The sequence below is a fragment of the Ciconia boyciana genome, chromosome 1 (assembly GCF_034638445.1).
Source record: "Ciconia boyciana chromosome 1, ASM3463844v1, whole genome shotgun sequence".
In the NCBI taxonomy this organism is placed as follows: domain Eukaryota; kingdom Metazoa; phylum Chordata; class Aves; order Ciconiiformes; family Ciconiidae; genus Ciconia; species Ciconia boyciana.
Window position 1 is genome coordinate 201948456 of NC_132934.1, and position 23302 is coordinate 201971757.

General features: G+C 43.4%; 1 protein-coding gene across 5 annotated transcripts in view; it reads left to right on the forward strand.

The window, feature by feature from the left end:
• The first annotated feature begins 206 nt into the window (after positions 1–206).
• EXPH5 (exophilin 5) overlaps positions 207–23302 on the forward strand; it is a 35868-nt gene continuing 12772 nt past the window's right edge. For 2 of the 5 annotated variants that reach the window (XM_072850577.1, XM_072850576.1), the window contains exons 1-3: positions 207–761; positions 17244–17401; positions 19834–19978. In XM_072850577.1, coding sequence (XP_072706678.1) covers positions 643–761; positions 17244–17401; positions 19834–19978 — 422 coding nt within the window. In that variant the 5' untranslated portion in view covers positions 207–642. Of the gene's footprint in view, positions 762–17243; positions 17402–19833; positions 19979–21509; positions 21930–23302 lie in introns of those variants that run through there. The other 3 variants (XM_072850579.1, XM_072850578.1, XM_072850580.1) reach the window with 3 other exon arrangements.

Here is a 23302-nt window from a genome sequence, read left to right on the forward strand (position 1 = left end):
GGAAGGCGGCTCCGCGGAGGCGGGCGGCCCAGGAGCCGAGCGGCGCCCTAGCGCAGCGGCGGGGCCGCGCTCCGGTGCCGCGGGGAGCCCGCCGGCGGCGGCCCCGCCTCAGGGCCTCACACGAGCCGCCGGCGCGGCCGCGGGGCCCGAGGCGGGCGGCGCCAGCCGGGCAGAGGCGTGGCGGGGCTGCCGGCGGGAAGCGCGCCGGGACGGCCGCCGGCGCCGGGACGACCCGCGCCGTCCCGCAGCGGTGCCCCTGGGCGGGCGTGCGCTCCGCCTGGCAGCGGCAGGGGAAACACTGCGCCCAACGCTCAGCGCCAGCACCCGACTCAAGCGCCGGCGGGGCGCAGGCACAGGGCGAGCGGCTGCTCCGGCAGCGGGGCGGCCTCCGCGGCCTCCCCGCCCCGCCCCGCCCGCACCTCCGGGCCGCGGTCGCTGCGGAGGGTGTTGCCCAACGCGCCGAGGCGGTGAGGTACGGGGCGGCCGCGGCTCCGGCTCCCGCCGTCCAGAGGGAAGCGCGTCCCGCGGGTGCCGGCGTGCGCGGTCCTCCCGGAGCTCGGCCATGCTGGTGTGGCTGCAGGCTCCGAGGGGGTCAGCGCTGCCCGCCTGCCTCCGCCCGCCCGCCCGAAAATAAGCAAAGCCATGACCGCAGCGCCTCAGGGGCCAGATCTCGGTTTTTTAAACGAGGAGGAAGCCAGGGCGATTTTTCAGGTGCTGCAGAGGGACTCGGAGCTCCGGCGGGCAGAGAAGGACAGAGTCAGGTACCAGGCTCATCCCCCCGTCGCTGCCCCCCGCTGCGCGGGGCTGGAAGGCGCGGAGCCGGGCAGCGGGGCTTGCGGCGGGGGAGCGGAGGGCGCACGGCTCCCGCCCGGGCGGCGCGGGGTGGCGGCGGAGCCCGCGGCTGTTCGCCCGGCGGAGCCGAGCGGGAGAAGGGGCGGCGGGCGGGCGGGCGGCTGTCGGCCGCCCCGCGGGGAAGGGTCTGCGCCGGCCGAGGCGCCGCGGGGACAGCGGGGCCGCGCGGGCGAGGAGAGCCGGGCTCGCTGCGCGGGAGGCTGCGGTCCTGCGGGGCACCGGGGGAGCGCGAGTGCCTCCCGCCAGCGCCGGCTGCTGCGGGGCCGCCCGTCCCGGGCATCTGCAGCATCGGGACGTTTGTGAAGCGCATGTTGTGACAGAGACGGCTCTGAGTCACGGCTGCTGCTGCCCGCGGCTCCGCTCCTTCCCCGAGGAGGAGGAGGCCGCTTCTGTCTTTCACCGTCTCGCTGGCAGGGGGTGCAGGCTGAACACTGGTGCCCGCGGAGACGACGGTGGCGGGGAAGTTTTGCGGGACCTTGCAGGGAAACGTGGCGGCTCTCGGGCAGAGCCCGGAGCCGATCCTGGCAGCTTTTGGAAACCCAGCCAGGCACTCACCTGACTGAAAGGTTGTTCACAAGACCCTTTCAAGTGACTTATCTGAGTTCCCTCCGCATTCAGGTACACAAGTCACAACATCATATATGAGCCATATGAAGAAATAGACCAGCCTCAACCTTGTTTCTAGCTCGTGTCTCCCCTGTGTGCAATCACCAAAGCTATGTGTGTTCATAGTGAAAGCAAAGGTCAGGGAATTAATAGAAATTATGCTGGAAAATAAGCCATTTACTATTAAAGATTATAATTTCTTCCTCCAGGTGAGACTTGAGGTACCTGTTTGCAGACTTGAGGGGCAGTTTGCAAGTGGAAGGCAGTGTCCTCTGAGATGCACAAGTGGGCACATTACTTTTCACAAGTAATGTTTTCATGTAAGATGTAGAAGGAATGTTAATGAATAACATTTCTGTCAAGTGGATTTTTGTACTGTGTTTTTTATTTCAGTCAAGTGGATTTTATGATAGGCGTGGTCAAACTTTATGTGTCAACACTGACTTGCATCCAAAACTTGTCTTAGTTTTCTGCAGCACATAAACCTGGACTGAGTTGAGTTTGGCGATTTCTTTCTTCCATAATTTAGCATTACCTTTCTTTGGTTAATTTCTGTTCCATGTGTCCTATTATGACCCCCTCCCCAAAAAAGAGGAATGTTTTGCTGGATATGGAGAATTACATGGCTGGATAGTTGTAAATTTAAAACTCTGGGCAAGACTTTAAAACCGGAGCAAATGCAGTGAGGCTTCCAATGCTGTGGAGAGGCTTGTGAAGCAATAGCATGCTCTCGAACTCAGGGCTTTCACCTGCCCCCAAATTTGTATTTGCTTCTCCATTTGTACACTTAGGACTTTGTTGAGAGAAAGTGATCTCTCTGTATGCAAAAGCTGTCAAAATAAAGATGGTGTAAGAGGACGTTTCTGGTGATGCTTTACTGAGATGGAGTCTACTTTAAATCTCAGTTGAAGAGGCATTCAGAAATGGAGCAGAAGATAGGTGAAGTGTTTATGATCAAGGCGCCATACTGAAATCTAGGTTAAACTCCTGGATCTGTCAAAGGCTTTGTATGCGTCCTTGGGCAAGTTTCTTAATCTCTCTTGGGCCTAATAAACGTACTCTCTTTCTCACTCCACTTGTCTACCTGGTCTTATTTAGACTGTAAGCTCTTCAGGCCAGGGGACTCCCATCAGGAGTAGACGGGTTCCAGTGTGGTGTTGCCCTGTGCTACTGTAATCTAACTAATAACAGTGATCACCCTGGAGGGTCAAATCCTGCAGTTCTTATATGACCACAGTGAGCTTCAGAGGTTCTAAACAAAATTGCATTTGCTCCTCTTGGTCCCATATGCCTGCCCCCTTGGCTCTATGTCATTCTTATTACGATTAGTTTAATAATTAACTTTGTACACATTTTTTTCAGTTCAAAGGTTTTAAAATAATGCCTGAGGACTGTGGCAGCCCACTCCTGGGATGCTTTCGAAGTGTGATTTTGAAGCTATTTGATTTATGCCATCAATCAAATGAAGCATACAGGAGGTGCCATGGAATGGGACAGTTTCATCGATACTACTTTTTTGCATGACGTCACGGAAGTGAGTTGTCCCTTCTGTCCCTGTCCCTACTGACAGGGAGCTGAGCTCCTGATGTGCCCTGGGCTGCTGGTTCCCAGGACTGCATTTTTTTGCCTGTTTTCTCCTTTCCAGTGCCCTCTCGTGGCTCCTCTCAGCAGCACCTTTGACTAGCAACAGCAAACCAAGTGTACCTGCCTCCTTCTCCCACAAAACCGGTTAACAGAAGCAGCAACAGTCAGCTTTGGTATAACTCACATGACTGTTCACTGCCATATACACTGAAAATAATATAGAAACTTAATAATTAGTAATCACGTATTTAATAATTTAAAAGAAAAAATACACATTAGTTTTGGACTTGGGTAACACCCAGCTTCAGTATTCTTTGTTGTTCATCAAATCCAGTCTCATTCATAATACCAACTTGGAGAAAACATCATTTATCATAAGCGTTAGCATGGGAGAAAAAAATGGAATATAGGGTCTGTATATCAGTATACATGCATTGTTCCATAATAATAATTGCAGTGTTAAGACAGAAGTCCAACTCGGTCACAAAATGCTATTTTAGTAAGCCTGGTTAATGAAACTGATGATTTTGCAAATGCTTGTGGAAGAAGGTTTCTTGTCCCAAATATTTCAGTATCACAGTTAGATGCCCAGGAGGAGACAGGGAAGAATCCATCATGTTCAGAGGGCAGTATCATGTTCAGATGGCTCCCTAACAATTCAGTTTCCGTAAAGGACACAGTGAATGCTTGCTGTAGGCACAGGTATTAATACCATAGGTCAGCTTTCCATACGTAATGAAATAGGCCTGGAAATCATGACATAAAAACATTACAGGTCTTACTCGACTTCTGGTTTCAAAGCTTCAGGGTGCACCCGGCTCATCTTCTCAAGCTTTGTTCTGCAGCTGCTGGGGACAGAAATTAAAAAAGAATTGGCAGCTGATATTTGCATGCAGAGCCCCAGGTCCCAAAAGCTTAACAAACCTGTAGGTGCTTCTCTTTTCTGTCCTTTCTCCAAGAAGCCGATGGGCAGGGTGACAAGTGAGGCTGGCTGCTTCCAGGATCCTCAGGACAGCGCTTCAGAGCCTGGCAAGTAGCAGAGGGACTGGCAGTCCCTGTAGGAAGGCTCAGCAGCAACAGGGCAGGAAGCTATGGGATACAGAGGTGGAGGTGCTGCCTTTTATCTCCAAGGCAGCTCCTCCCTCTGCAGAATGTGGAGAGGCGGACAGTGCCCAAGCAGGTGTCTTTCCAGTCAGCCTTGGGGCTCCGATGCCTCAGACTGCCTGAGCACTGGGTGCAGAGATGCACCTCCACCGCTGAAACAGCACCAGGGCCCGGAGAAAGCAGCTGAGAGGAGAGGAGCCAGGAGACATGGAGCCAACTACTTAAAAGAGGCAGCAGGTAGGGGGTTGTGGCATGGGGACAGGTAGCTGGTACATTTGCAGGTTGTCCAAAAAATGAACAGTTGGGAGATACAGCAGAAGAGCTATGGATAAATAGAGAATGTATTTAAAAGGGCAGAAGAGCTCTGAATTCTGTAATTATTAACTTTTATTTAGGAGATTTGTCTGCTTTATATAATGCCCCTATTATGACTACGTACAATAAATAGCCTTGTGCCGTTTTAGTTTACTAATCCTTGAGAAAAAGGCAAGTACTGTCATCTTCACTTTCAAACAAGACACTGAAAATAACTGAGAGACTGAGCCACTGAACAGGGAAATGAACCTACCTCCCTGAATGGCAGTTTACCTGCTAGATCATGTTTCGAGAAGTAACTATGCCTGTATTGTGTGAGGAATATTTTCTTTTTCAGTGGGAAGAATGGAAAAAAAATTAATTACCAGCTCCAGAACATATCTTGGGCATCAGCCACTGTTTATGAATAGGAACTGAAAAAAAGAGGAAAGGAAAATGGAGCTTTTGGGAGAGAAGAGCATTCATTCCCTTTGCTTTATTTTGTTTTGCTTATTTCCAGGTTGGCTTATGCTTTTTTTTTAATTTAGTAGATTTATTCTCACAGATCTGTGACAATTAGAATAGATGGCAGCAAAGCAGAGGTTTGTTTTAATTTTATCTTCAAATTTAAAGATGGAAAGCAAAAGAAATTAATTGGGAGGTACACTCAGCACCACTCGCTGCTCCTCTCTTGATGACCCATTAACAACATATGATTCTTGTGGGAAAGATTAATCCCCTCCTTACTTTGTTCTAGACAGTCTCTACAACAAATCATTTGGACGCAGTTATTTGTTACAGGAACAAAACTGTTCTTACTGCCTTACGGCAGATCATTTACTGAGTTGACCATTTGTTGCAAATAATTCCTTACTGTATTCTCTTGACTGACATGTGCTCTCACAGGTCTGTCAATAGAAGATGGGAATGAAACGCTGTGTAGGGAATGTATTTTTTTGCCTTTTTCCGTACTCATAACCTCGGAAGGCATTTCTTGCAGAGGTGCACCCATACTCAATTATTCAATTATTTTGCTTCAATTATTTTGTCTTGCTTACCGTTTGAGGGGTCTGACACTGCAGCCTTTATTTTGACTTATTCACAGAGTACTCCTGTTGACCCTCTCGCAGCCTCTCGGAAACTAAGAATGACTTCTTGGGTGTTAGAGATCTAGATTAGGGGCCCAACTCCATATTATTTGAAATAATTTTTAGAATCAACCCCAAAATACCCATAAGCTGCATGGGTGAGAGCAGGATACCAGGACAGCACCACTTGGGTATATTGTTGTTCCAGTGGAGCTCCCTCCCTGAACAAAGCATTAATAAAGAAATTCTTTCATAAGAGATACTCCTCCTGGGATGTCTCAGGGCACAAGTGCTCTATTGTGTCTTGTTTGTGGAGGAGACACTACTATTATCTACTACTGATAATGCTCCACTGGCGGGTTTAGTGGTTTGTAAACACTTATGAAAACAGGTCCTTGAAGCGCTAATATGCTAAAGAAGTGTAAATAGAAGCAAAAATAGCAGGGAAGACTGTGATATAAAAACCTTTATTCGGTTTGGTAAACAATTACTGTCATAAATAATCACACTTTGGGACTCACCTTGTTCGAGTGGGGGTACTGTAACCAAAGGCAATTAGTTAAGTTGCATATCAAGTTTTTTCCTCATCCCTGTTTTTTAATAATCCTATCTTGTGGTGGGGCCTGGAGTCAAGGACTTGGGGTTTCACATGAGCTGAGGCAGAGCAGGTGGTAACAGCCAGGAGCAGGCGGGCGCAGCGTGTGCCATTTTCTGTTTCGGCTTTAGCCCTGTGCATCTGGACTAACTAAACTGAAGTCTGTGGTGTAACTCCAGTTTTACATCTACAGACCAGGATCCAGACCAGCATTTCTGCCAGGTCTTTGCTCTTGTCTTTTCATAGTAAACTTATTTCAGTGTTAATGAAAGGTCAATCCTTTCCTCCAAAGCTTTGCACTTCTTTGTCTTTGAGAGCAGGGTGTTTTCTACAGCGTGGGTGCGGGGGCAGAAGGAGACCGAGGAGCATCTTTGCGGTGTGTTATGTTTGGAAAAGCCTGTCTGGTAGTGCACTGAATGTATTTCTTCTTTCTTCACATTACTGGGGCCACGGGGGCTCCCACAAGGCTGGCAGGGCAGGGCCTCGCTGCAAGGGCCTGTCCCACCGCCCCAGCGAGACAGCTGGGGGCAGCCCCATCACCGTGGCGGTGCGGCAGGGCCGAGGCCAGGCCGTGGGGTTGAGTCAGGGTCAGGATCAGGCCCGGTGAGGGTAACCAGGTCCGCCACAGCCCAGTGATCATGGGGCAGGGCCGTGGCGATGATGCAGGGCCAAGGGTCAAGCCGTGAAGTCCTGTCAGGGTCCGGCCTGGTGATGGTGACCGGGGTCAGCCATGGCCTCGTGATGGCCGGGCAGGCCAGGGGTGGGGTGGCTGGGCTGAGGCCAGGTTGGGACATCAGCCCGTGGGTCAAGGCCCGGATCAGCGTGGCAGTGGCCGTGCACAGACACAGCTGGGATGCTTCTGGGGCTGTAGCTGGGGCAAGGCCCAGCAAGACAGTCTCCGTTTAAAAGCAGCTCTCAGGGGAAGGAGGGGTGGCCCTTGCTGAGGCCTCTGGCTGTCTTCATGACAGCTTTCTCCAAGGCCACCAGCTCTGCTCTTTCCAAGCTGGCCCTGGGCCCCGGTGGCCAAACCCACAGGAGCAGGAAGGACACGCTCAGGGCGTTTTCAGCCGTGCTCATTCACACACAGGCCTTGTGCCAGGGTTCAAACCAATGTTTGCATTTTCAAATTACAAAATACTGTAAAAATGAAAATCATAATTATGATTATTATTATTATCTAGCCCACTTTCTGATGTCACTGGGGCTGCCAAAAAGAAGATACTTGTTGAAACTGATGAGATTTAAGCCAAGGCTTACTGTTAAGCCCATGGGTAGACATTTTCTAAGTTCAAGCTTAATGGTAAAAGTAGAATTAATTGGGCTTTGTCTACATGGATAAATTGACCAGGCTTCAATAATAAATAGGTCAGGCACAGCAGTACAAGCATTAACTACTGAGTAGACAGTCAATATGGGGAGTTATTCTGGAATAGCTAATGCAGAATAGTCCACTTTTATTAGTTTTTCTATGGAGTTGTGACCCAGTTAAGGACTTGCCCACCTTGTAGGAAGTCTGTGCACTTCCCAGGTTTGACCTTTCCAATAGTAATGTTTCTGTGTTCTCAACGCCCTCTGTCTCCTCCACAATTCAAGTGCAGAAGTTAAAATAATAATTGACATTAGTGGGAATTGGAAATGGCCATCAGGTGGAAGAAGACAGCTTCCCATACTAAGCAAGCAAAGAGTCATGGGGGTGCATGGAGAATAGAACTGTCTGAAATGCTGAAAATATCAGCAAAATACGGTCACTCTCACGTTAGCTCAGCTTTCTTATATATGTCTATTAAAAGTTGTTTGTAATGCCAGTGGCATGTGCAGTAGAGTCACTGGGCCTCTGGAAGGTAATGCCAGTGAAGTGTAACACGCACTGCCTGTCATTGCTGTAAGGAAAGGAACGAGTATCAGTCTGCAGTGAGCAGCCTTGGAAGGACCCCAGAAATGTTTTCAGGTGCTGACAGCTTCTACACGCTGTCTGTGTCCCAAGACCTTCAAGTCCTTGCACATATTTCAGAAATATTAAATTGGTTATGCTAGGAAGTCAAAAAAGTGTTGCACAGGAACATACCTGATTCATGTTCAGAGTGGCTGGGTATCTCCCCTGGTACTGACACAGCTGTGCTCCAGCGGTGTTTTCAGGTTATGTGCGTCTTGTAATCCTGTCAAAGACTGCAGCACATGCTTTCCTTGGTGAAGCCCGAGGTGCTGGAGTTTTGCTGGGTTTGGTCCCTGAGGTACTTCAGATTCTTGGGTCCATCTACACATGCAGCACTTGCACCTCCTGTAGACATAGCTCTTGGAGAGACCTGGCTAACAGCTGAGAGCAAAGCTGCTTGGGCTGTATGTCAAGACTTCAGCTGACACTCATTGGTTTGTATCAAATACTGTTTTGACAGCATTTGAAAAATGTTGCATGTGTCCGTCTCCTTTTCTACTTTAAAATTTAGGTTTTGTCAGTGGTTTATGTATACTGAATTTTTTAACCATCCTTTAAAATCTTTTTGCTCTCTGAATCTAGTCAAATCGAGTGGAGTTTGGCCCAATGGAGTTTTTAGCTTTGGGCACAGAGACCCCATTTTCTTTTGTGTTCCATAACTTTAACACAGGACTATATAGGCTAAGGAGTGACCCCAGTTCGGCCTTTCCTGTACTTGTTTTAAGTTGAAAAATTACTTAATTCCCTGGAGCTGACAGTCTGAAAAGGTTCACAGCTCACAGATTTCATGTGAGAAATGCATTAAAGCAAGTAGGGAAAAAAAAGCAAGTAGGGAAAAATTGGGAATTTTTCCTGAGAATTTGTGCATCTAAATGTTCACATTAAGTGTATTTCTAATCCTTCTTTGCAGCTAGATTATTATGTTAACACTGTTAAATGTAACAAGCTGTATTTAAATGCCTACATTTTAAACTACGAGAAACTATATTCTTTTTATCAGTCTTACCTCAAAAATAAATAGGTATATGTACCGGTTCCATACTAACTGTGACCAAACACATCAAAAACCACCAAACAAAAGCTAAGAGTAAATGATGAAAGTGCAGTCTGTTTGCACTTTATTGCATATAAATTACACACAGTTTAATGTGTGGTTGGAATAATCAAGGAACTGCAATACTTCTGCTTGGCGTATCTGTGGATTTCTAGCTATCGGGGCCTGAGTGCAGAGAGCTGCAGTCAAGCAAAGCTGCAGCAGTGTGGCTGGGGGGCTCTGCAGTCTGTTTCTTCCTGCATTATAGACTTGTGTGTTCTTAAATATATATTTATGTGTATATAAGTATAGCTATGAAATTATATACATATAAATATTATATTTTAAAGTGTTACTATAGTATAATATTTCTATTTCCAGTGGAAGAGTTGTGATAAATTATAACATTCTAAGCTGCTACAGCAGAGAATCTGTGTAAGTAGATATTATATACATGTATATAAGCATTATATTTCCAGATTAAAAACATCCACTGTGTCAACTTTTAGAGCTTGCATTTCGTTCTTATGAGTGCTTTCCTTAATTTAAAGCAATGTAAACGAGGCTTTTGTAGTGTTATAGTAACACATACACTGTGTGCAGGTACACTCTGACCTTCTCTCTTACTTCTGTTGACCAGAATCTTGCTTCAGCTCTGTGTGAGACTCTGCACAATTATCTGAGATTGCAAAGGTGTATTTTGAGAGCCCTAGGCTTCAAGCTTAGCTCTCTACAAACAAATGTCTAAGCCTGTCTGGAGCCTCTCAATTTTAGAGCTCTGTCCAGACCCGTGGGCTATCATACACAAACCGGCTTGCAGAGATGGGACCTTGGTCATCTTTTGAAACCAGTTCCCCTCATTCGGAGTTCTCACCTGGCCTGTGTCTGTTTTCTTGTTTTTCCCCTTATATTGTTACCTAGGAAAGGTTTTGCATAAATAAAATCATACAATAACGTGAGGAATAGCATCTGCATTGTATGTCTTTGTAAGGCAGTTAAATTTATAATACATGGCTGAGCTGTAAATTACTTGCATAGATGGCTGTGTCTTTGCATGCTATCAATATTTATAAAAGGTCTCACAATCAACTAGCAGCTCTACCCTGGAACAGTAAATATGTCTGCTGTTAATCATTGGCTTCAGGTGTACTGGGAGACCTAAGAAGACCTGATCCCCCAGGCTGATCCCCAGGCTGATCCCCACCCTTCCAACCCATCATGTGGCACACATGGTATATACATCTATATTTCTGTGTAAGATTTCTGGGACAGAAATTCAGGAGCCCAAAACTTACTCCTGTCGTGCAATGCTTTTGGATTGAGACTGCATCTGTCCCTGCAAACAAATCAGAATCTTTGCATGGAGAATTATATGCATTGCATCTATTCGCATGTATTAATGCTAATGGAAATTCCTATTAATGAGGTCATCTCATTAGAGATATTAATTACTATCATTCAGAAGCTATGTGACACACTTTAAAAATGATAGGTAGCCTTCCTTTCCATTGCATCATGGATTTGTTTTGTTATTAACACATAATATTCGTAGGTAGCTTGTGAGTATTGACAGCATAATAAAGTAACACCCTTTTTTTTGACCTGTCATTTGCAGCCTGTACAGAGAGATTGTAAATCATCTGTAGAACATTCTCAGAGTGGATCTTTCCCGTTTCACACTCACTGTAGAGGAAATGGCAGTGAGTCAGCCCGAGGTGGAGAGTCACTGACAGTTGTGACATTACTAGCGGTATTTCACCTCATTCACTCTTCTTGACCAGCTGCCCAAAGGACTAAAAGCTTTCATATTCTAAGTATGTATAAACTCAATTAAAAGATACATACTTATAGCCTTTTCTATTTGTTCCAGCAGGGCTGAAACAATGCTTTCACTGTAAACCCAGGGTAGCTGCTAAAGAAATAGTTTCATGTTAAAAGTAATGTTTTGAGGCATTACAGCTTGAGATGGGTGATTAATCACCCTCAGCTCCCATGATCTCAGTTTGCAATGCTCTGTACTTTAAAAACTTAACTTTATGCAGATAGTCATTGAGCTCCTGATTTCTGAGCTTTAACTGAGAACTTCTGATTCCTGAGCTGCCAGAACAGAGAGAAGCGATGTGGTCAGCATGAAAATGAACCTTGTCCTTACCCTTACCACATTTCCTAGTTTTCTGTTTCAAATGAAAGTGTCAGTCTGTGCTGTTGCCCAGGGGAACAGACAAAAGCTTCAAGGGGAAATGGAGTGTTGGACTCAGTGAAGGAAAACAGAAACTAGAGTAAGTTCTCTGCAGTATATTCATTTCATATAGTTTAATATGAGAAGTTAATGCTTTGGGAAAAACCAGAGATAACTTTTAGCTGCTGTACAGAGGGCGCTTAAGTTAAAAAATTGTAGACACAAAAGACATTGTGAGTAAGAGAGGAAAGAAATATGCAATGCACAGTGGGAATTCTCCAATGAGAATGTTTCGTGTATGCCGATAGTGTCACTGTCTTTGTGGATTGAGTGAAATGAATGTACACATTGCCACCATATTAGGCTATCTCAAAGCAGGTGTTTGGTTTTAATTTAAAAGAATAAATCTGCTGAATAGAGGTAGTGCAATACTGCTCTGTATTGTTTTTTGTCTCATGGATGTTCCGGCATCTAGATGGTATGTGATGCTGCTGATTATTCCTTTGCTCTGAGAGTTCAGAAACTTTGTGAAGTGTCCGAAGAATTTTACAAATATAAATATAATCATTAATTAAAGACAATTACTGGGTCAGGTTTTGTGATTTTTCTACTTTTTAATTAAAAAGAAGAGAGGTGGATATGGAAGGATTTTTCTCATAGGCAGACAAGGTGGAACTTAGTAAAGGCAGAAAAGATGTTCTGCCTTTAACTCGCATATTCCCTGCCTGTATCCCTGACACACACACAACAGTACTTACTGTGTGAATCTGATGTCTATTGTCAGTAAAGTGTTCTGGGGTCAAAATGACATTTACTGTTTGCAGCTATCTGCTTAAGTAGCCCTACTTGCTGCTTGAAAGGGTACTACAGGGTGGGTATCAAAACCATGTGCAGAAGTGGTATCTTTGTGTTTAAAGTACTTCTGCCTATTAAACGTACAGTCTGGGAGGAAAAACTAGAGAAGATTTATTCCCTTTTCACTTTCTCCCTGCTTCTATCTCCTGGTTTTGCACCTTTCCGGAATCTAAATATTTAGGGATAATTGTGAGCTGGCAATCTGATGTGCCCGTCGAAGTGGGATTGAAAATATAGCCCATACAGTTCAGTGCTGGGCTCTGAAATGTTTCCCCTGTCCTTCGGGTGAACCTTTCTTGGCACTTCCAGTTACTCCTTTCCATCCAGGGGTGTCACCACTAGGTGACTCTCCAGCAGCCTGACCTGATGCCTATTCAGGACAGTGAAAATCCTTCTATTACATTTATTGGTATTTGGGTCATGGCCAGATAGAAACACCACACCAACACACGCTTTGGTCTTCCTTGTTGTGGCATGTCGTCTTTGCCCATACACATCTTTAGTTTTATTGGTCACATACTCAGACAAATATGTCTTCTGAAGGCAATTTAATGGGTTAATGAGCATTATAAAATCAATACATAATAACAAAAATGACAGCAGCAGTAATCATAATGAAAAGGATGAAGACTTAGATAGAAAACTAGTATTTTGGGGAAGATAAAATTAAATCTGAGTCATTGATTAGCAACGACCTAGCAGGTTAGATTCAAGCATTATTGCCCACACAACATTCTGTTCATCAAAATAGAGGAGGCCTTGACTTTTCAGAGAATTACTGCAGAAATGCTTAATTTTACAGATGCAAAAGCCAAAGAAAAAATAAGTGAGTTTTCAGTTAGCTCTTTTTACACTGTCTTGTAGTGCGTGCAACCAAAACATGGGAGTCAGTTTTCCTCTCTGATTCACCTACTTCTGCATAATGTTTTACATGTAATAATGGAGCTGATTTGGTTTATTGACATTAGCCAAACAGAAAACAGTAAGAAAGAAAAATAAACAAAAGGTTGCTTTGATGTGAGCAAAAATATACCAGCTACAAAGAATAAAGACTGCCTTAGAAAATAGACCTATTGTGTGTCTGATGCACTAGGAAAGAGTATCTTGGCTCTGCGTATCGTTATTTTTCTTCCTGGTGGATTAACCCGCCACAGGAGCTCTTCTGGCACCTTGGAGATCAGAATGTTGTTGCTATTGCTATTATACGTTTAGATGAAATGGTGGATAATCATTTTTTCAAATTACTTCAGCTGTGGTAGTCTTTGCTGTTGTCAGTAATACTTCTTTTCCCCTTTTTTTTTTCAAATAAGATGACAACTTGAAAGTATGTCTTTACATTATTTTTATAAAATTAAAAGGAAGTGTAAGTAAGAAAATATTCTTGCTTATGCATTTTAGAGCTACCTGTGGCTGTGGTAATAGCCAGAGTTTTCTAGAAAATTAACTGGCCATAGAAATGATAGAGATACACAGTTCACCAGTGCGGCATAATTTATAAAGCAGTGGGAAGGTGATAAGTTGAAGCAAAAAAATTAGGAAAGAACTGGTTCTTCGGGCACTATTTTTTAACATCTCTAGCCTTTTCTCACTGACAAAGTAAGGAATATAAACAGAGTAAAGACATAAGCTTGTTTTAGGTAACTGGTTTTGCAAATTATCTGCCCTGCTGTAGTTTTTATCTAATGCTTTCAGCACTGTTTTTATCTGCAATCCTTTCAGCCTTGTCTTCTCAGACACTGAGAGCTTTGATCCAATGAGCAAATACTGGTCTGCTTATCCTTCACCCGGTGCAATTCCTCGCGCTCGGTGGTTGCTGTGCATCTGTTCTCTCGTGAGGTGTGTGGTAAGAGTCCTTTAGGGCCAAATTCTGCTTCTGCTGAAATCAACAGGAATCGTAATTTCCGCTTGGGCAAAAGTGGGATTGAGTCCTCTGTCCCCTGCAAACAGCAGAGATGTCCCCAGATGTCCTATTTGGCAACCCAGTTTCTGCTACCTTACACATCTGTCTTCTGCTTTATATTCAGAATGAAGATGGTAGAGAAAATACCTTTCCTCTTACAGTAGCAATTAAAGCTCCTTATTATCCTAACAGGAAGTGGCAGGGGGAGGCTGCAGCTCTTTTCACAATATTTACGATAACCCACATGAAAGTCTAGTACATACAAACATTTAGGTTAACTTTTCCCCGGAGATGTCTGCATAAGAACTACTTGTGCATAAGAACATCCTTGTGCCAATAAGGAAGAGATGTTTTTAAAAACAGTGCAAAGGAATTGCTCCCGAGTGATTCATTACTTTAGATGCTGTGTAGGATAATAGATGGGAAAAGGTAACAAGGTGCAGCCTGTGAGGTCATTTAGGACTGCTGCCTGCTCCGGTTTGTGGAGCAGTCTCCTGGAAGTTATCCTGGCACGGAGTTGCCTTTAATCCTGCAACAGCTTACAGGTACTTTTCCCAGTCACAGTGATGTTGTCTCCTCTCAAAAGGAAGTGGCTCCGAGTGTCCAAAGCGGCTGTAGAGAAACGAGGAGGAAGGATGGATGGAGCAGACAGGGAAGCAGGATTAGTACATTTGGTTTAGAGGGCATTAGGTGTTTTGACACTCCTACGGAGCAGTGTCTCAATATATAATTTGCAATCCAAGTAACAATAGCGCTGCCTCACAGGCAAGTTCATTGCAATACTGACTGCAGATACCATCTTCTGCTGTAATTGTTTCTTGAGACGGGCTTTCCTTCTAGTTCACAACTGTCGTTCATTAGTACCATGAGGGGGCATGCAGACTTGACAGAGCAGGTATATAGGGAAATTAGGTGGTTTGGCTGGGAGTCATTGCAAATGAGAAATATTTAATAGTCATGCGATACTGCAATTACATATTATGTATCATATTAATATTATTCAGTACTCACATATCTATAGGGTTCAGTATATGGGCCTGCCTGAGTGTGTAAATATAAATACACACAAGCAATTTAAAGTGTTTATTTCATGAGTTGGGGTTGACAGCACAATTCAAAAGCAGCACGTTCCCAGATAATGACTACAGATAACGCCAAGCATGTACCAGTGAAGACTTCACAGTGTTTAAATATTAACGTCAGTGTTTGTGCAAGATTTTTGATACATTTTCCGGTGAAAGGCGCGTTCATGCAGTGCCTGATACGGTCGATGTTAGAGTAAGTGTGGTTGTTTGTATTTTTTCTTCTCTCTGGAACGCGTAAATGTAAAGCACGGAGCTCTTTGTGCGCCACCGACGCCAGCTGCCCGCTGCCGCGCGAGCAGGGCGAAGACCCGCCCCGGCGCGAGCGCGGGGGCGGTGCTGCGTGGCAGGCGCTCGGGTGTGGTTCTGGCTGCCGCCGCCAGGTGGCGCCCGGGTCTGCGCCCGCCGCCTCCCCCGGGAACGGGCGGGAGACCCGAGCGCGTCGCATCGTGAGGGGAAAGCGCAGCTCCTCCTGCTTGGGCTTTAAAAGGCCACGGGGTGGAGATAAGAGATGGTCTCTGCTTTCGGGACTTCAGCAAAACTGCTCTGGGCTTGTTTTCCGGGCAGTCGCTGTGACTGCGGCCACTCCCAACATACCTCATGCCTGGCTCTGTGTGCTTTTCCTCCTCCTGGTATCTTGGATCCCCTTTGCTAAGGCCACAGGAGTGAGGTCATGAAGTTGGCGCTTGAGAGCACGTTGTTCATCGCCTCCTCCTGTTTCACATTACTACTAGGCTGTTTTCCATGCCGCAGATGGTGTTTACGGTGTTTAGTCACTCCCATGGTGCCGTAGTATCTGTGATGATTAACATTTTTGCCTTTGTAGTAAGTTTATTTCAAATGGCTAGCACTTGTGCATATGTCTGTGTAATCTTCCTCGAGGGAAATATTCACTTTTTTACCAAAAATGTCTCTCTCCTGCCCTCCCGTTCTTCAGATGCCACCAGATGAACAGTAGGCGCTGGTATGGATGATACACCCTGTATCAATTCCATATGGAAATACCTCCGTTTCCAGACTAGATATTTAATTTTAAGTTTGTTTGGTGAACTAATGTTGTCTCAGAGAATATGAGGTTTTATTTAAGTTGATAACTGAAATAATTTATGTTCTCTGAGAGCATCTGTATTCCTAGACGTGGGTTTTACCACTGATTAAGGTGGAAGATTTACATGAAAGCCTTGCTAAAACATTAGTATTACATCTCCAGGCTCTGCACAACGTCTTGTTCTGTTGCCATCAAGAATCAGTTTGGGCGTGGATTTGCTGCATTTGCATCTGTACATTGGGCACTTGCATAACGTAATTTGAAAACAAGTAACTTGGCATGTCCGTTGCACTCTTCCGACTCCTTTGCAACTGTACCTTGTTCTTTTATGTCCAGGTAAACAATTCATTCCTGTGCCCTCTTGGTCTAAAACCTGAACTTGCTACTAAACAGCTTCTTCAGTTGCAGCTCCATGTGTGTAGCTTGTTCAGGCTTCGCCTCTGCATGGCAGAACATTCATATTCATTATTAGTTGCTTCCATACATATTAAACACAGGCAGAATCACTATGCAGCAAGGAAAGAAGAAAATGTGATAAACTCGTTGAACATGTTGTATGAATACCTATTAGTTGAATTCACAATTTATTATTCTCCTTTACGTAGAAAATGTGTGGTGGGCACCTCAGCGTCAGGGCCTCAGTGAGCTTCCTCTTGAAAATCTGAATAATCTTGTTATTGCTTCTGCTTAAATGAGTGAATAAATACTTCAAGAATTGCTTTGTTAGAGTATTATTTATTCTAATTCAATTATTGGGTGAACTTAATCTTACTTTCAATTAGTTTTATAATGCTTATGAATTATTACCTCATTTTTGCAAGGAAGAAGGATGCACGTCTTCAAGGTAGAGCATAATGCAAGCATATGAGTCATCCACTTAATCTCATTGTTAAGCTGGAGAATTCTGCTGTCACTAAAACGTTTATGTGATTGCTGTGAATGTATCATGTCCCACTGTATCTTTTAAAAAGTCATTATTTGTAGAAATATGCTGTAAATACTTAAATGAGTTCCTAATGATGTGCCTGTAATATCTAAAATGGCTTAAAAAGAAATTGTTTGACTTTTTTTTTTTTTTTTTCCTTTCTAGCAAACTTCTGAAGAGAAAGCAGTCTGAAACAGGGCTGCAGGGAGTGACTGGAGAATGGTTTGAAGAAATACAGAGAAAAAAATTTCAGAATTACATTGATGTCAATAGAATGCTAAAAGCACCATTAGAGCATCAGCTAAGGAAGAAAAAAAACAGCAGTGAGTTGCATTTTTCCATTTCCTTATCCACATCATAATGGTCACCAAACCAATGTCTTTGAGCATTTCAGAGTGTAATAGCTAAGGAGTTTCTGAAATTGCATTGAGTTTCTTCTCATGTCAAAGTTTTACCAAAGATATATTTTCAAAATGGCTATGTTTCTTTAAGCAGATTCTGTTAAAAGCACAGCTGGGAGTCACAACAGAAAATCCCTGATCTTCTTATCACGTAGTTAGAATCATAGAACAGCCCAGGTTGGAAGGACATCGGAAGATCATCTGGCCCAACCTTTCATGGGAAAGGGAGCTTGGGTGAAATTATCTAGCACCCTGTCCAGTCGCATCTTGTAAACCTCCAGTGATGGGGACTCCACCATATCCCCGGGGAGGTTGTTCCAGTGATTGATTGTCCTCACTGTAAAAAATTTATTTCTTAATCAAGATGAAGTTGCTGTAATTATAGTAAATATAGTGGTGGTTTCCCAATCAAAGCAGTAATGTTTACTTCATACAAAAACTGTTTCAGTTTTACCTAGTTTTACCTAGTTAAAAAAACTACAAGCACCTAAATGACATTTGGAATAAGTAGGTAATCTGGGTTTGGGTGAGAGAGGTTTGACTGTACCAGTGGAAAACTCGTCCTGGTGCCACTGGGCTAAAGGTGTGCCAGTGCTGATTATCAGCATGTGTGACAAAGCCTGGAAAGCTGGGCTGACCAGGAAGCAACTTCTGGAGATCTCATTTCACAGGTTCTGTTGCCCATCCAAAGTGAACATGCACAAGAAACATGGTGTCTCTGTACCGAACATGGCATTCTGTACTGTCTTTTTAATCTTCCATCCAGATAGTTTCCATGCATAATATATGCTTTTATTCCATTCACATTTCTGCATGTTTTTCATCGAGCTCTTCCTATTTGTGCTTCATAGCAACTGGAAGCAGAGTCTTGTATTTCAAAAGAAAAGTGAAACCCTAAAAATTTTCTGAAACTACAGACCTACACAGAACAGATCTCTCTCTTTCCTGACTCTTTTTCCCCAACATTCCCTCTAGTCCACAGCTATCTACTGTTTTTCTCTCTCAGAGGTCTAATTGATGCGTTAGCTAACTAAACTCTGTGTAATTGTTCTCTGGTATTTACCTTTGAAAGCTGCTGCTTTTATTTCAGATCTGAAGAAGGGGTTGTGGGCCTCAGAGGCTTTTCTGATATTTCCAACTGTATGAGTTGGTTTAATAAAAGGTACGACTTCTACCCACAAGCCTTGCTCTGTCTACATCCCTAGACCATCCTGGCTACGACAGAGTGCTATTAGGACTCTCCTGATGTCACCTTCATTGTCAAGTCAAACAATGCCACCAAGAGGTTAGGCTCTGAAAGGGATAAAGGATACAGCATTTTGTAATACACAGTGATTGTCACTGAAGTGAAAGCCACGTATTGCACACAGGATTTAAATCACATGACATGAATTCTTCACTTCACTTTGGACTAGGTCCAAAATGCTTCCCCTTGCTGTTGTTATCACTGACACTTTGCTCTCATCTCTGGTTTTGCTTTCTCCTACAGTCATTGGATAAGCATTTTTCAGGCTGCTGTATTGTTTCAGGCATATGATGTTTTAAATGGAAAAAAAAAAAGATGCAGTGCCTTATTCCTGAGTGAAGTCTTGTTTCCTTATGTCCTCTGGTTTCCTGTGGCCTGTTTTATAGCAGACCCTGCAGTTTCTTTCCCTAATCTGTGAGCAATACTCATCCTCTCCTTCACACCAATTGCCAGCTGCTTTTACAGGCAAACTGGGTTTATGTTGTGTTTGAAGAAATCAAATCTTAACCTTCCCAAAGAAATCATTCATGATATCTTGCATTTAAAATACAGTTCTGATATTCAGTTTGTAGCAGAAAAAAATGTACTCCAGTGGCCATGGGAATCCCATCATAAAGAATTGTATGGTACAGAAGACACCTTAATCTGAATTACTGTTATGTAGTTACATTGCAGTCTATTAAACTATAGTATATTCAGGGTTGTCATATTTATATTTCTCACAAAGGTGAAAAGAAAGTAACTAATGATTGTGGGTGCCTCAATTTTCAAATGTCTGATTTCCCTATATTTTAAAACTGTTCTGGTTTTCAAATGGTTGAGTGCTGATTACTTTCTGAAAATCAGCCTCATTTATCTCGCATGCGTCACCCAAAACCAATAATGCTTTTTGAAACTTTAGACCTATTTATCTTTCTCTTAGTCTTCTAGTTAGTCATTATAAACCAGCATGTCACATAATCTGTCCAAAAATGTCAATAAAACTGGATTTTCCTGGCATAAAAGGTAAGCAAAAGAAAATTGTTCATGAAGACATAACTTTTAATGTATATTTTAATTCTGTATTTAGTAAGAACTTGAAACAAATCAATTTTTTAAATATTTTTAGATCGTAAAGAAGTAAAAATGTCATCCCGCACAAATCCTCAAGCACAAAAGAACACTACAGCTTCCTTTCTGGGGTTCAGATCACCTTTTGCTTGGCTTTTCTCCTTTAGAAAATCAAGGAAAAACCAGACTCAGAAGCAACCACGGTGAGCTATAATCAGAACATACATTATTTCCGGCTTTAAGAAAGTCTATGAATTGTTCTGTGTTTTGCTTAGAAAACTTTGTTAAAATTATTTTTCCAGTCTCTTGCCTTTCACCTCACTGGGAAGACTGGGATTTTACTTGGTCATGTAATGAAAGAGTATCTGTTCTGTGTCAGAAGAATGAGGACTAAGTGGCAAGTAATAGGTAAAGTCTCTTGGCTAAATCTGTTTTGCTCAAGTTTTGCATAAAGGCTTTAAGTGTATGAAAGCCCCTAGACTTAGCAGCAGCTGCATCCTATTTAATTCCCTCTCAAGAGGACAAGGTGTAAGGCGCATGGGGATCTGGTGCCCTGTGGCTGTGATATAACAGGAAAGTGTAGCTTTCCCAGGCCATGGCAGAGAGTACCAGCCCCAGGCAGCTCTGCTGCATAAGTTCCCACCATTTCTAGCCCAGAGGCAGCTTAGAGGCAGGCCTGCAGCTTCAGCTCTAGCCGGGCAAACAGGGCGTCTCTCCAGTGCTTTTGTCTTCCATGCTTCGTCAGGGCTCTGCTTTCAACTGGATCTGAACCAAAGATGGTCTCATATGCAGCGCTGGAGCTGCTGTTGGGAGAGCATCCTTCTGCCTTGCCATCCACAGGGTCAAAGCTGCTGTTCAGAGCGAACCCGGGGGCCAGGGGTCTACGCTCGGGCTAGTTAGGCCGACTGTTCTCTTCTAACTTTTGTCCTGTATGATCCTGTAGGTCAGCAGCACCTGAGTGAAATACTACTATTTTTGTGTGCATCTTAGGGTGATGCTTGGGACTGGAAATCATAGGTAAAGGTACATTGTGCAGTACTGTGAAATCTAAGTATGAAGCTGCAAGATCTTTGGCACAAAGAGCTGATTTTCACTCTGTGAGTCTCAGGCTGGTATTCTGGTCCATGCCTGGGGCTCCTAGGTGGCATGATACTAAGACAAGGAACAGCCATAATAAACAATGACAGGGAATGCAAGGCTCTAAAGAAATGATGATTAGTCTGATACGTAGGTTTTGTAGCACAGCAGCTTGCCATTGTGGAGTGTTTGTATTAAAGCTGGAGGTTTAAGGAGAGGTTTGAATAGAGGCTGTGAGGTTAGCTTTGTGGATGTTTACTGGTAACAATTCTCCTACATAGCAACGCAGCCTAGAAAAAAAAAAAAATTGCAACGTTTTAACAGTGTTCCATACATGTCATCTGCTCCTGTGACATGGTAATGCCCCTTACGCTGGGACATGCCAACATGGGACCGCAGCCCTCCCTGCAGAATAAAGGGGCACTTGTGTAACAGCGAATCCGATTTTAAGGGCACTTTATCCTGGTGCATGGTAAGGTAGGCAATGCACAAGCGAAGGTCTAGGCTTTGCTGTAGAATCTAAGCATTGAAATGATTTCTTAATTTAAGGAGGCAAAAAAATAAACTGTGCCTACTCATTGCATCAGCTTTTCTAATATGGGTTTATCTGGCTTTTCCACAGAAAACCTATCGTATCTCAGGCTCCAATGGCTTTGATTTCTTACGGAGCACGGCTTGAAAAATAAACAAGTCAATCCTGACGTGTAGCAAAGCTGATTGCTACATTTTCTAGTCACGCCTTTCTGTCGAAAACTTCCCCCACCCTCTTCTAGGTGTTGCCGTGGCATGTGGTTTGCTTTATGCATAGACAAAGCACTGAAATAACCTGCCTCTCACCAGCTAGAGTTATTTTGGAGAGCTAGTGAAATACAATAGGAGGCAGCACTGTAAATCCTGTAAGTAAGCCTAACTGGCAGAAGCTTTTAAATAGCTAAATATTAATGGCTGTTTAGAGGGTCCTTTCTGTACTGGAGAGACAGTTTCATCAGCTGCGGTGGTGTTTTGCTGTGAGAATAAATTATGGATGCTGCAAAAAAGAGTATGCTTACGTGGAGATACAGAAGATGCTAATAAAAGGTTTGTAACTGTAGTCTGAAGGTAGTGAAATGTTTGATCACTTTTGGTTCAAAGGTGTTCAGTGTTCTTGAATTCATCCTTATTCTTTTCTAATATGTGTATGTGATTCATACTGGAAAAGAAATGCTGTTTAATTGTGTTTTCAGCATATTTGAGTTATGTGTTTGTTGCTTAGCTGGCTTCTTATGTAGTACTGGTAAGAACAGTATAGAAGAAAACAGATTACACTCTGACATTAGACAGCTCAGAGATGGCCTGGGGAAGACAGGTGCCTTAGTGACAATACTAATTCGCAGCAGATTTTAATTCGTGGATTTATATTATTGGTACCAGTAGTGATAGTAGTAAGTAGAGTAATCTTTTACTTTTAATCTTACATTTGGTTGTCATAAAAAGGATACATATGTATGTAAGTGAAAAAGTATAAAATATAACTTCTTGTTTTCCATAGTGAGTGCCATTTTTCTGATGGCAAATATTTGTGAACTTGAGCAGCAATTTGATTTATTTTCTGTTTATGAAAAATAGATAATGTTTACAAGTATGTGTATGTGCATGTGTGTGCAAAATAATGTAAACATTGCTCAATATCCTTAACCAAAAAAGAAACTTAATTACTTTTTCCTAAAGTTAAGCAATATTTCTCTGGAAGTAAGCAAAACTTTAATTTTTAAATGCTGAAAAACATAAAAGTGTTCAGAAAAAATAATGAGGCAGTTTGAGAAGTGGAGGGATTGGCATAGGGAGAAGATTAAAATAACCTTGTCTGTGTAAGTTGACAGGGAGGAAGATAAAGCAGGGTGCAATGACCAGTTATTTCTGAAAGAACAGTGACAACAAAGACATGGAGGAATTTAAAATAGTACCAGAGGTGCAAATGAAAATTTAATTTTTGCCTAGACTATCAGAAGACATTTCTAACTAACATGTCTACTTCAGGTAGCTTCATTGCAGGGAGCTATTAAGACCAAGCACAGCACCAAGTGGGGAGAACTGTAGAGAGGCTTTGCACAGTAAAGCTGACAAAGAGAAGTTCTAGCAAAACTTTTATATTTTTGTTATGCATACAATTAAAATTAAGTTAACTCGCTAAGCCATGGGATTTCATTGAACTTGGTTTGCAGGCAATCATTGTGATCACTCTGAAAATCACTCTGAAACATAAGCTTCATTCCTGATTTGTTATAGAAGTATTAAAGCATACTCAACATTATTTTAGTTTAAAGGAAGAGCTACATACATCTCTGAGTCCTGGTTCTGTAAACTTCATTCACAGGGAGCGGTAACCCACTGAATTAATGGTTGTTCATATTCAGTGCTACAAGGAAAAATTAGGACTTTCGGATTCAGATTGTCTGGCTGGATCCTAAGCC